The 13,447-nt window shown below is 36.2% G+C and overlaps 1 protein-coding gene across 6 annotated transcripts in view; it reads left to right on the top strand.

Annotated features, from left to right (window-relative positions):
* UEVLD (UEV and lactate/malate dehyrogenase domains) overlaps positions 1-13,447 on the top strand; it is a 44,491-nt gene that overhangs the window by 8,120 nt on the left and 22,924 nt on the right. For all 6 annotated transcript variants that reach the window (XR_013994166.1, XR_013994167.1, XM_081062465.1 and 3 more), the window contains exons 3-5: positions 3,658-3,723; positions 8,420-8,583; positions 12,274-12,409. Coding sequence is in view for 4 of the 6 variants with exons in the window: in XM_081062465.1 (XP_080918591.1) it covers positions 3,658-3,723; positions 8,420-8,583; positions 12,274-12,409 (366 nt within the window). In the remaining 2 variants the exon portion in view is untranslated. The remainder of the gene's footprint in view (positions 1-3,657; positions 3,724-8,419; positions 8,584-12,273; positions 12,410-13,447) is intronic.

Below are 13,447 nucleotides of genomic sequence, written 5' to 3' on the forward strand. Positions count from 1 at the left end.
TAAGATTAAACTACACACACCTTAATAATGTGTTTCCCTGAAAATAAGACCTAGCTGGACCATCAGCTCTAATGTGTCTTTTGGAGCAAAAATTAATATAAGATCCGGTCTTATTTTAATATCATATCATATCGTATCATATAATATCACATCATATCATAACATATAATACCATACCTGGTCTTATATTAATTTTTGCTCCAAAAGATGCATTAGAGCTGATGGTCTGGCTAGGTCTTATTTTCGGGGAAACACTGTAACAATGTTATGCTAAAGAAGCTCACCAAACCGTGGGAGATAACCCTGGAAAGGTTGGGAACCAGCCAGACCTCACCAGGTCTGCGTCTCCTGAAGCTGCAAGCTGCATACAAGTTCCAAAGCATACTAGAATGATGACAATTCACTATCAAAAGAGCTCTCTCTCAAAGAACTCAGGTCGGTCTTATATCTTTTTTTCAGATGTGCCTTACAGCCAAGCTCCTTGTCCCTGCCTCCCTCTCCGGGAATGGCCAGTTGCTGGAGGGTCCGGCAGTTACTGTGATAAAAATATTGCTTATCCGGCTGAAGGGCTAGTTCATCCAGGCAAGCAACATCTACTGTTGCTGCTTGGGGCCATTGGCCCAAGACCTTTCAAAGCTTGGCAACGTGCCTGTCACGTGATCCTGATATAACTTAGCTACTTCTTCACTTCATCTGCTGATGCGAGTGAAACAGATAGAAAGCAACATCATCTCATATCTCCCCTACTCGGGAGGATGAGACCAAAGCGGGAATTCTCTCAACCCCTGATCACAGAATTCTTTTAACCCTAAGCTAACCATCACCTCACATGCGGTAACAGATAAAAAGCCTCACAGCACAGACAGAAAAGCAACCTCATCTCATACAGTAAGCAACATCATATCTCCCCTGCTCAGGAGAATGAGACCAAAGAGGGAATTTACTCAAGCCCTAATCACAGCACAGAATTCTTTTAACCCTAAGCTAACCATCACTTCACATGAAGGAACAGACAAAAGCTAATAAACATACATCCAACAATGAAGGCAAATTTTCTTCAACATCTTCCCTACACCTAGAGAGCTACAAAATTATAGTTTCTCATTTCCTTCTTTTATCTCCTGCTTTTGCACTACACTTTGTGACCTATGGTTTCTGAGGAAATTTAGGTTAATACAATTTACATTGTGTTAATTTTCTGTTCCTGCTGAAACAAATTAACACAAACTCAGTGGCTTAAAACCACACAAATGTACTATCTTACAGTTCTGTAGGTTAGAAGTCTGGGCTAAAACCAAGGTTTTGGCAAGTCTTAGTTCCTTTCCTGAGATTCCGGGAGAGAATCTATTTCCTTGTCTTTTTCAGTTTCCAAAGGTCACCCACATCCTTTGGCTCAAGGTCTCCTTCCTCCATCTTCAAAGCTAGCACTGTCGCATTTCTCTGACCATCCTTCTGTAGTCAAATCTCCCTCTGGCCACAGCCAGAGAAGGTTCTTTGCTTTGAAGGACCAATGTGATTAGATTAGGCCCACTCCAGTAGTACAGGATAATTTTCCCATCTCAGGGTCCTGAACTTAATTGCATCTAAAAAGTCTCTTTAAATAAGGTCTCATATTCATAGGTTCCAAGGATTAGGGCACTGGATATCTTTGGAGGCTATTGTTTTGCTGACCACATATATAGTTGATTCTAAATTATAATAACAAAGTTTTAGTTATCCCGTTCACTTAATATAGAAGGTCTGGCTACCTAAGAAAGATTTTACTTTACTATCTTTCAAAAATTTCCGACCACAGCCCACACTTACAAATATATTTTGTGTCAAGACCCCATATACATATAACTAAAATACTATGGATACTCGGTCATGTTCCCTTCTATTACATTCCATTTAATAACAAATACTGATTGAGATTCACTAAATTAATTCCAGGACCTACGAATTAGGCAAAATACAGTTTTGAAAAACTTCTTTTTCTATATGTGTTTGTTTTATATTTGAATTAGTTGGTGTTAAGAAAATTTATCTAATTTGGATTTATATATTAGAAATTGTGAGGAGTTATTTGAAGTATTTTTTAGGACTAAAAATATACTTCAAATAACTCCTCAAAATATAGCTAATTTTATATATGGAAGAAATGATAAGGTCTGGTCCATCTGTGACTGGCCTCTTTTGCTTGGCACCTCGTTGCCTGGGATGGGGGGGTATAACAGCTATTAATATTATTTACTGAATGCCAGATATGCTTCCAAATGTTTTATCTGGCTTTTTTTTTTAATAACCAAAGAGGTGAGGTAAGTATTATCATCTTCATTTTTCAAATAAAGAGACCAAGGCTCAGAGAATTGAAATAAATTGCTCAAGATTACGTAGCTAGTTAGGGATGGAGTTGGAGTATGTACCCATATCCATCTTGCCTTTTGCTTGAATACTGCTTGTCCTTTTACAGTGTCTTCCTCCATCGTGTCCTGTCTAGAGAAAGTGAGCTATGGTGCCATTACACCTTCAAGCTATTGGGTTTATATTATCAATGTATATTTTATTATTGAAGACAATGATAGTCACACATCATAATCACTTCTGTTTTGGGTATTTGAATAATATGATTTGACAATAAATATTTACACCTGTGGTTTCTCTACCACTTTTCTAGGTTATTCTGTGTCCCTGAGTAACAATCCCTGTTCCACACCTCTTTCCATTTTAATTTTTGCCTGGGAGTGATCCCTTCACTCATTGTTACCTTTCACTCATATAGTTCAAGGTAAACATTTGTACTTATGTACACTCTTAGCCTTGAGTTTTCTGTCAGACCTAGTTTCCTCTTTTCCCATTCTAATAGGTCATCAAGTCTCTTTGGCATTTTCTCTGCCTGCCTAGAAAGTATAGCTACTGAGGTACTAAAAGAACTACATTCTAAGGCAGTTTGATAGTTTGAAGCCAGAGGTAGTGTTTTCTGTATTCAGTTCAGAGATTAGGGCATTAATTCTCCACAATGTGTCCCAGTTATTGATGAGAACGTTGACATTTCAAGGATGTGAAAGTTGAAAAAAAAGTTGAGAATAATGAAATTAGAGAAACCAAAGAAGATAATTATTGATCTTTCTAAAAGGTCACTTTAAAAAATACAGCTAACATTTTCTTTTCTGATTATAAAAGTTATAATCTGATTTCTGAAAGTGATTTGTTACATGTGACAATTATTTGATAAAGTCTTCACATTTTATAATTCTTATTAAGGCCTTTCACATTATCTCATTTGATCTTTATGACAACTTTATAATGCAGTCTTCCTAACTTTATTTTATAATTGATGAGAATGAAGGTCAAAGAAATTAACAAAAAGTCACATGCTTCTAAGTGGGGAAGATTGGCCTAGAAGTTGGGATTTCAGTGTCAAAGTCCTGTGTTCTTTCAATTATCCTCTCAGCTTTCTAAGAAAACAACATCTAGTAATTTCCCCTTGTCAACATTTTTACTGATTCCTAGCTGACGGTATGTAGACGTTATGTGTGTTTCTGTGTGTGTGTGTGTGTGTGTGTGTGTGTGTGTGTTAGGTGCCATTGAGTAGCCTCTGACTCCTGACAACTCTACTTTAATACTGTTCTTCCTATTGCTGATTGCACATTCTGTGGCTTTGTTTTTTTCTTCCAGTTTTCAAAGACAGTTCCCAGAAAGACCTGCTAAATTTCACTGGTACTATTCCTGTGATGTATCAGGGTAAGTGTGGAAGTTGAGAAATTGTGGGAATTTTCTAAAAGAGCATTTTAAAAAGAACTTAACCTTTGTTCGGTGCCCTAACATTCTCAGTGCTTTGACACGTGTATGATCTCTATAGAACCTTATTGAATATAGCAGATTGTCCCAATCTGGGAAGGCCTAGGTTAATATCAACACATTCAGTTATGTAAATATGGAGTGATAACTATGTGCCCACTACTCTGCTGGGTGCTGGGATACAGAGGAGAGCAAGACAGACATAGGCCTGCTCTGGTGGAGCCTTATCTCTCTTTTCTGTAGCAGATGGCAGGGATCCCCACCTTTTTCTCCATTACGTCAATGTTTAGTTGCTCTCTCTTTCCCACTGTGTCATGTAGTATCATCCCCATTCTGTAGGTGAAACTGAGTCTAACTGAGTCTAAGCCTACTCAAGTGATTTACCTAAGACCATACATCTGGTATCGGGTTGGAACTTTAAATTCCCAACAGGAAAAATTTAAAACACAGGAGTTATTAAAGCTCAAAGGAAGCAACACAATCTCAGTGACCTGACAGGTCACCGAAATAGTTAAGTGTTTGCCCCAAGAGAAAAAAAATCACTAACTTTTCTGTACGTAACTCTTCCTATTTGTCCAGACCTACTTCCTCCATGTTCAGCAGGGCTGACCTTGCAGATACGTATCACAGGAGATTGCTTTTATAGTGTGGTTTGAAGGACACCAGTGAAGCGTTGGTTAAAGTATGTTTTTCTGAAGTGGAGCCTGAAATTCCACCATTAAATCATTCCCCTTTTAAAATACAAATAATCCCAGGAGGGATAACTTCCAAAATCACTAATATACAGTGCTGTGCTTATAGAGTTAATTTTTTTTAAACATGTAATGAGTACTTTATTAGTCGTCTATACAGCTTCCTAGTAATTAAACATAAATATAGGGTAAAGAGACATAGAAGATGAGTAATTATAGACAAAAATTTTGGCTTCTCAGTTTCTTCAACACTTCTAATCTTAGGTGTGTTTTCAGACAGTGGGCATCAAAGTATATATTATATATGCAACCTATAAATTCAATATGAAGTCGCACCTTGCTTTTATACTACCGTGTTTCCCTGAAAACAAGACCTAGCTGGACCATCAGCTCCAATGTATCTTTTGGAGCAAAACTTAATATAAGACTCGGTTTTATTTTATTGGTCTTATATCATAGTAAAATAAGACGAGGTCTTATGTTAATTTTTGCTCCAAAAGACTAGAGCTAATGGTCCGGCTAGGTCTTATTTTTGGGGAAACATGGTAATGTTATTGAAAAGATCCAGCATACTTTCATGTATCGTTGACATAAGAGTTGATTTTTATTTTCCTTCCATGCCAAGTTCTCAGACTGTTTTCCGGCTGCCTGGAGAACTTTACTCATACCTGTTCCCTGTTACTTGTATTGTGCATTTATTATAGTTAGATATTAGAAAGAGAGAGAATTCTAACCCACCCCAAAGACTGATGGATTGATTGATTTCACAATTCTTACCCACCGTAATAATTTCAAGGGTAGTTGCATAGTAACAAAGGAGACTATGACTTTGAATGAAATTGCTTAGTAGCATTTCAGTTTCTAGGACTGTGCTGGGAGGTAACAGGAAGGCATAAAAATTTTCTTAATACCATTGGTAAGATGCCCCTCATTGGCACTCTGCCTCTCCTAGAGCCATGGAGTTATGTCATTGATTCTTGTGTGGGGTCTTTCAAGGTAGTAATGGTACGTACAATACCTTCTTACTGGCAGTACACTTATTTTCTTTAATTTTGACTAGAATTATATCAGCTCAGTGTGGTACACACTAGTTATTTCCTGCTGATAAGAAGGTCAGATGTATTATCTTTCTCATCTATAAAATGGGCCAATAATAGAGCCTAAGTCTAGAATTGTGAGGATTGAGTGAATTACTACTATAAGGAAAACTCTTGGCAGAGTGCCTGGCATGGTAAGTAATTAATAAATATTGGCCGTTATTATTTGTCTACCTGTATTACTTTGTTTTAGTTATTTGTTTTGTTAGTATGATAACTATAATAATACATGTTCATTCTAAAAATATTTAAACAATTGAGACAGGATGAGGTTAAGCATATATCTAACCCCCCATCCAGTCCTATTCCCTATAAGAATCTTCTGTTGATGTTTCCTTATGTTTACCTGCAGAGATTTTTCTGGACTATTTCATATCATCCCTCCAAGATTGTATCAAGTCATGATGACACTTTTTCATCATCCATCCATTCTTTAGAAACTTTATAGCTAACTTAAATTCTTATGAGATAGTTACTTTAAATCTGAGGACCCTACCAGGAGTTCTGACTCTTTGTTTAATGAATTTCTGAAAGACAAATGGGCAGGGTAGGAGGCAGGGCAATTGCTGACAGAAAAGAATGGGAAAGAAGGAAGGAAGAAGAGACTAGAGAACACCAGTAGTGACATCTTACCAGTGAGACACGGGAATCGGGCTCACCAGGTGCTTTGCCAGGCGTAGGCTATTAAAATGCATGAATACTGCTGGGAAGGGGCATTGATGGCGGTAGCAGGTCACTGACCTCAGGAAAATGCCCTTAACAAACATTTCTTTCCTTTTCTTTAATGTACAGTGATTGACACAGAAAGTGGCTCTATTGGGATTTGGACTGCCACTCCAACTATGTTATTAAACGAAAAATTTTTCATGGCCTAGCATTGTGGCTTTCAAATGTTTTAACGGTGACCCTACAATAATAAATACTTTTATAGAGATAGGTAATAGATATGTATGTATGTATGTATATGTGTACACACACATATATGTACATAACTGAAATACCAAACTACCTGTCATACATTCTATTTTCTATTTAATTCCATTTTTAAATATATTGTTTGCAACCTCCTTTATTAATTTTGTGACCTATTTTTGTGACCAACATTTGAAAAACACTGGCCTAGAGTATACAACATGAGACAGAGAAACTTCTGGAAGAATGTGATGGTGCATCTCAGTAGCTGCCGGTCCCTCTGTGGTGCTGTGATCGCATGACTTTATAATCATGGAATTATCTACAGACCAACAGTTATGCCTATACCTTGATTGGAAATACTTAGACACTATGCGTGGTGACAGATGTTAACCAGACTTATTGTGCTGCCATACCTCAATAAAAAATATTGTTTTTAATAGTTAAACAAAAGTAGAAGAGGAATGGGGTTCTGAGAACTGCTGATATAAAATAGTAGACCCCTCCAGGTATAAGGATATTTCTGTAATGTACTGATTTTTAATCCTAGCTACACGTTAGAATTACATGGAAAGCTTTTAAAAAAATGATGTTCAGATGCCATCCCAATGAATCAGAAAATTTGAGGTAGTTGCCTGGATATTGGTGTGTTGTGAAGTCCCTTAAATGTTTCTAATTTGCAGACAGGGCTGAGTATCATTGTGCTTCGGGGAGGAGTAAGCAAGATGAAAAAAAGTAGCTTTCAGTGGAAGGAGGCTTTCCTTAGTACGACAGTGGAAAAGAAAACTTTTTGTTTATACCTAGCCTATTTACAAAATGGGTTTGAGGTAAATTGCAAAAATTGCCAACACTTCATGGTACTTACCATGTCATATTCTGATCTACGCATTTTACGTACGTTAGCTAATTTCATCCTCAACAGCCTTATCAGGTAGGAGCTATGTGCGTAATGTGTGGAACTGGGACTTGAACCTCGGCATTCTTGCTTTTGAGCAGCCGTGTTCTTAAGAACAGTGAAAAACATATGCAGTAAGACTTTGAAAGCAGGAATAAGTATCAGGAGCTACAATAAAACAACTAAGGTAATTAATCAGATTTCTAGTTTAAGGTTAGTTTTTTGCACTTATATTAGGTTTAGCTTTGGGCTTCCTGGCAACCAAGGCAGTCAGAGTTTGACTCTGGGTTGGCATGACTTACATGGTTACAATCGGAAGAGCATATGAGTACACGCAAGTTCCTATCTCAGTACACTAATTAGAACCACTAGACAAGGTAACTGTTAAGGTTATTTTCAGCTCTAAGTTCTATGCATCGAACCTAGCTTGTATGTTATGGTACCTACAATGAGTGAGCAACTTCGTCTTTGCTCATTCATTCGTTTTTCATTTGTTTATTACCTCAGTCATTCTTATTTACATAAAACTTTTATTGAGCAGCCAGTATGTTAAGCAGTATACGTGGTGCAGGGCACATAGAAATGTAATACATAATCCTCTCTTGGGAAGTCATTTACAGTGTAGAAGGAGAAACAGACCTGTAAGCAAATCATTTCAATGCAGAAGTATAAAAATAGAAGTGTCCACTACCATTCAAGAAAGGTACAATAGCTCTGCTTGGGTGGAGCAAAGAAGGTTACATAGTGAAGATGGTGTATCTCAAACTCCTGACACAGTAGGTCCTGTAAATATGTATCGAGTTGAATTGGATGTGCTGGCCATTGTCTTAATTACATTTTCTCAAATGTTATGCTGGTGCTTTAAATGGGACATATTTCCAATGTGAATGTAAATGAAATGGGGAAAATAGGCCTCAATGTACATAAGTCTTTTTTATATAAACTTGACTACACGACTTATTATAAAATGTAACCTAGCTGTGTCATAAGTAAGTGTGTATGTTTTATTGTTATTTGAAGTGTGTTTATTTTCTCTCAAATAGGTAATACATATAACATACCAATTCGTTTGTGGATTTTGGATTCTCACCCTTTTGCTCCCCCCATTTGCTTCTTAAAGCCAACTGCAAATATGGGAATCTCAGTTGGAAAACATGTGGACGCTCAAGGCAGAATATACTTGCCCTACCTCCAAAACTGGAGCCATGTAAGATCAAGTTGGATTTTCTTTTAAAAGTTCTTATTTGTAGGGGGTGGGGGGTGGGTGATGAGGGTAAGGGGGATCAAATATATGGTGATGGAAGGAGAACTGACTCTGGGTGGTGAACACACAATGGCATTTATAGATGATGTAATACAGAATTGTACACCTGAAATCTATGTAAATTTACTAACAATTGTCACCCCAATAAATTTAATTTTAAAAAAAGTTCTTATTTGTGTGAATATTTATCTTTGATCCTAGTGGATCAAAGTAACAAATAAGTTACTGAATTTTCTTTCAACGATATTATTCATATGGTCTTTAAAAGTAATTTGAAATTCAGCCCCTCCCGGGGGTCACCCAAGTCCCAGAACCCTGATGACAGCAGCCTGCCTGAAGCTGCTCTCTCCAGGCTTAGGAGCAAACAAGACAGTTGTTTGCTCCCTGTCTTTTTATAGTTGTTTGCTGCTTGTTAATGTACGTGAAAAGCTACTAGCAAGATACTGGGCATTATTTCCTAGTCACTCCCTGTTAAAGATTCTTATGTAATATATGTATTTATTTGTAGTTTTGCCTGTTTTTGACCTTTACGTAAATTGAATCATACTGTATATAATCTTCTGTTATGTGCTTTGTTTTAACTGAGTATTAAGTTGTTAAAATTTACCCACGTTGATGTATATAACTGTAATTTACTTGTTTTATAGATCTCACATTATGCAATTTTGTCTTCTGCATTTTTCATCTACCATTATATTGAGCATTGATAAATCTCTAGGAGTAGAACTATTGGATCAAAGGTTGTAAATGTGTTGAAGGCTATTCTTATATATTGCCAAATTGGCCTCCAAAAGGTAGACAAAATGTTGCGTGTCTACCATCAGTAGAAAGCAGTGTAGATGAGTACCTGTGTTAGAGTATCCCTGCTCTCACGGAAGGTATTATCATTCAAAGAAAACAAACCTTTGCTTATCTCTTCACATTTACTTAGAGGTTGTAGAATATACTCTCATTTTTAAAAGAAATGAAAACTTTCATGAAAGGATAATTTATAATATAGGTACCCAGAAAGTTGTAGAACAGGAGGACAGAGATATATATATCAGAGTGAAGTGAGGTTGGAGTAACAGATGGCGTTAGGATTACCACTTCTGATTTTAGATTTATTCTATAAAAAGGTGTGCAATTGTGGGCACTTTACTTTGTTTTTGTGGTTTTCTATATTTTTCATATATAGAAAACCTTTAAAAAGAAGAAAAAAAGAAATACTGAAAGAAAGGATTCACACAATTGTCAGTAGTGGAGTTTAGATGGGGAAACATTGATCTTTTATGAACTTGTGCATTATTTGTATTACTTCGTGATTTAAATAAGATTGTCAGTTAAATGTTATGAGTAGGACATGATAAAAATGTGTCCATTTGAAGGATAAAAACTATGTCTTAATTTTAATGTTTAGTTATTTGGTTAGTTGAGAAATTGAAATCATTTTCATGTATTTATCTATCACGTATGTTTCTTCTTTTTTAAATTATCTGCTTATCTCTATCCATTTTACCTTTCTTTTTTACTTGCTTTTTTTAAAAAAAAAATATCCTCAGACAATATTTTGAAATCTGTGCTCTTTTGTGGGAATTCTATTTCCTGTTTTGTCTTTCTGGCTTCCTTTGGCTCCTCTTTTCATAGTTTTGTTTGTTTGTTTAATAAATACTCAGATAGTTGAGACTGCTTGATTTCAGTTCCGACAGTATTGATTTCATGTTACTATTCTGAGCCTCGCTCGGTATTATAAGCTAAAACTAGTCTTAAGACATTACATTATTTAAATTGCCCTATTTAAAAGTGCTATGGTAACTTGAAGTTCCAAATGCAGTTGGAATTATAATTACGTAGTATAATTATATAGAATTTTGGAGCTAGAAAGAATCTAAAGGTTGTCTAGGCCAAGATTATAGACATTTTCCCCAAGAGAATCAGCGTGCTGTATTAGGCCTACAAAATTTTGTTTGAACAGCACAGTGGTTTGGTTTGGTTTTACTTTGTTTTGTTTTGAATATGAATTTGAGTGCCTACACAAGCACTCTTTCCAATTTGCCGCAATAATCATCTCCCCAAAGTTTCTTATACTTGATAACCTCACACATTATGTTATCTGCTTTATCTTTAAAGGTGTTAGAGTGTTTTTATCCTAATGGCCTCCTCCTCTTAACTTATAAATAGTGATAGTGATTTATAAATACCCAGACTCTGAGAAATCAAGGACTTTTTAAAATGAATAAACTACTTAATATTCCTAATAATAATAATAATAATAACAATCTGTTTTACACTCAGTGTAGTTTGCATGCATCAGCTCATTGGTTTCTCATAATAGCCACTTGAGATTTATTATTCACGTTACATTGCTGATAACAGTGAAGCTCAGTGACATTAAGTGAACTTCACTAGGGTTGCTTAACTAGTTAAATGAAAAGAAACGGTACCAGACTAGATAATATTTTATCAATGTTAATTTTCTGATTTGGTAATGGTTGTATAGGAGAATGTTTAGTTTTGTTTTTGCCTTTTTGGAAATACACACTATAGTATTATTAGATGGACTCAAAAAGAATCTGGAGGCCTTGGCTAGAAATTAATGATTAAGATTTATTCAAGGGTCTCAGAAGGTTTGCAAACTGGAAACACAACTAGGCAATACTCAGAGTATTCCAAAGAAGAAAGAAAAGCTAAGTCCATTCTTGAGGTGGCCAGTTAGCTCAGTTGGTTAGAGCATGGTGCTGATAACACCAAGTTTGCCTGGTTTGATCCCTGCAAGGACCACTGTGAGCTGCCCCCTTCTTAAAAAAAAAAAAAAAGTTCCATTCTTAAGAATCAGGCCTGCATTCGTAGTCTCTGGATTGGTCTGAGATATTAATCTTCTAGCTGACCAGTTGTCTGGGTAATAGCTGTCAGGCACTCTTTATAATGGATGTTAAGTGGTGGATAAGTGCACATTCTTTCCTTAGTCCTTCAGGGGGTAACCAGAGGTTATCTGGAGGTTTGCTACATATCTAAGCATGGACATAGGACCAGAAGGTTCCAAAGTTTACGGTCTCTAGCTAGTTTAAACAAGAATAGAATTGTTTCCTCATATCTGAGTCTACTTGAGTTTAGTAAGTAAGCAGCTTGATGGTGGTGACTCCATGTTATTTCTTCACTCTATTTCTCAGTATTTTAGGGGTGAAGAGGTATCGTATCTTCAATTTACTCTCAATTGGTTCAGAAAAATATTTAGAGGGAAAGAGACTAAGAAAGCGAAAGTGATAAAATGTTAACATTTTGGTGATCCAGGTGAAAAGTATATGGAAAATCTGTGTACTATTTTTGCAACTTTTCTATAGTCTGCAATTATTTCAAAATAAAAAGTTAAAAAAGACAGATCATTCCCAAACATAGGTATTCTGCAGATGAGCACATTCCTGCTATTTTCCCACTTTATGGAGATGTATATGTAGCTTTTCTCCCTTTATTTTTCAGTTAAAAGTATTAAAGCTGTTGAAGGTGTCACATGATTTCTATGGTAGTTTTCAAAAAATGAGAGTATAGTGCAATACTTTGTTTTGGCTACCTCTATAACAATGTATACTTAACAATGTAGTTAGTATTTGTTAGCACATTTTTTACATAACTCTTCCCTTTGTGTGCATTCTACAGCCTAAATCTGTCATTGTTGGATTAGTTAAAGAAATGATTGCCAAGTTTCAAGAGGAACTTCCCCTGTATTCTCTGTCATCATCTGATGAGGCGCGGCAAGTGGACTTGCTGGCCTATATTGCAAAAATCACGGAAGGTTTGTATTTTTGTTAATCAGAGAGTTATGAGTTTATAATTTCTCACTAATAGCCTTTACTCTCTGTTACTTGATTTTTACAAATATATATATACATATATATATACACACATATCTATGTTGAATCAAAAATTCCTGTACATTTATGAAATACTACCTATCATACAGTTCCGATGAATATGGTTTCTCAAAATGTAAAATATTACTCTTATACTGACAGATAAAATAATTCAGGTTTTGTTTAAAACCACTCAATATGTAATAATGGTCCCAAACTTTTTCATTATATGATTATGGGGCTTTGCTTCATTTCTTTCTTTTTTTTTTTTAATATTTGGGGAATATTGGGGAACACTATGTTTTTCCAGGATGTCAAGTCGTTTTTTCAGTCTAGTTGTGGGGGGTGCAGCTCAGCTCCAACTCAAGTCGTCATTTTCAATGTTTTCAATCTAGTTGTAGAGGGCGCAGCTCACTGGCCCTTGTGGGACTTGAACCGGGGAACTTGGTGTTATGAGCACTGTGCTCCAACCACTGAGCAAACTGGCCGCCTACCAGTGGCTCAGTTCCAAGCTCAAGCAGTTGATTTCAGTCTAGTTATGGAGGGTGCAGTTCATTGGCCCATGTGGGAATCGAACCGACAACCCTGTTGTTCAGAGCTTGCGCTCTAACCAACTGAGCCATCTAGCCTCCCTGCCTCATTTCAATGTATTGGACCAGAAAATCTTTGATTCTCAGTGTTTCTCATTGAGTATAAAGCAAAATACCCATGCTTATAAAATTTAGTGAGGAGCTATATATTTCTTTACATTTTAGACCAGAATAGTAGGAATCAGAATGTTTTTCAGAATTACGGAAATCCTATTTTTTTAGTCTTGTTACCGGAGAATGGGGGTTCTTGGTGAACGTCATAGGAAGGAATTTCCTATGCTAATAAGCAACACAGACAAAGCCAAGCAATCAGAGGATTTATTAAAGTAAAGAAAAAGAATACACTCCCAAAATGATGGGTGTGGGCAGGCCAGAAGGAGGGCAACTGTG

This window comes from Rhinolophus hipposideros (genome assembly GCF_964194185.1).
Source record: "Rhinolophus hipposideros genome assembly, chromosome: 10".
NCBI lineage: Eukaryota > Metazoa > Chordata > Mammalia > Chiroptera > Rhinolophidae > Rhinolophus > Rhinolophus hipposideros.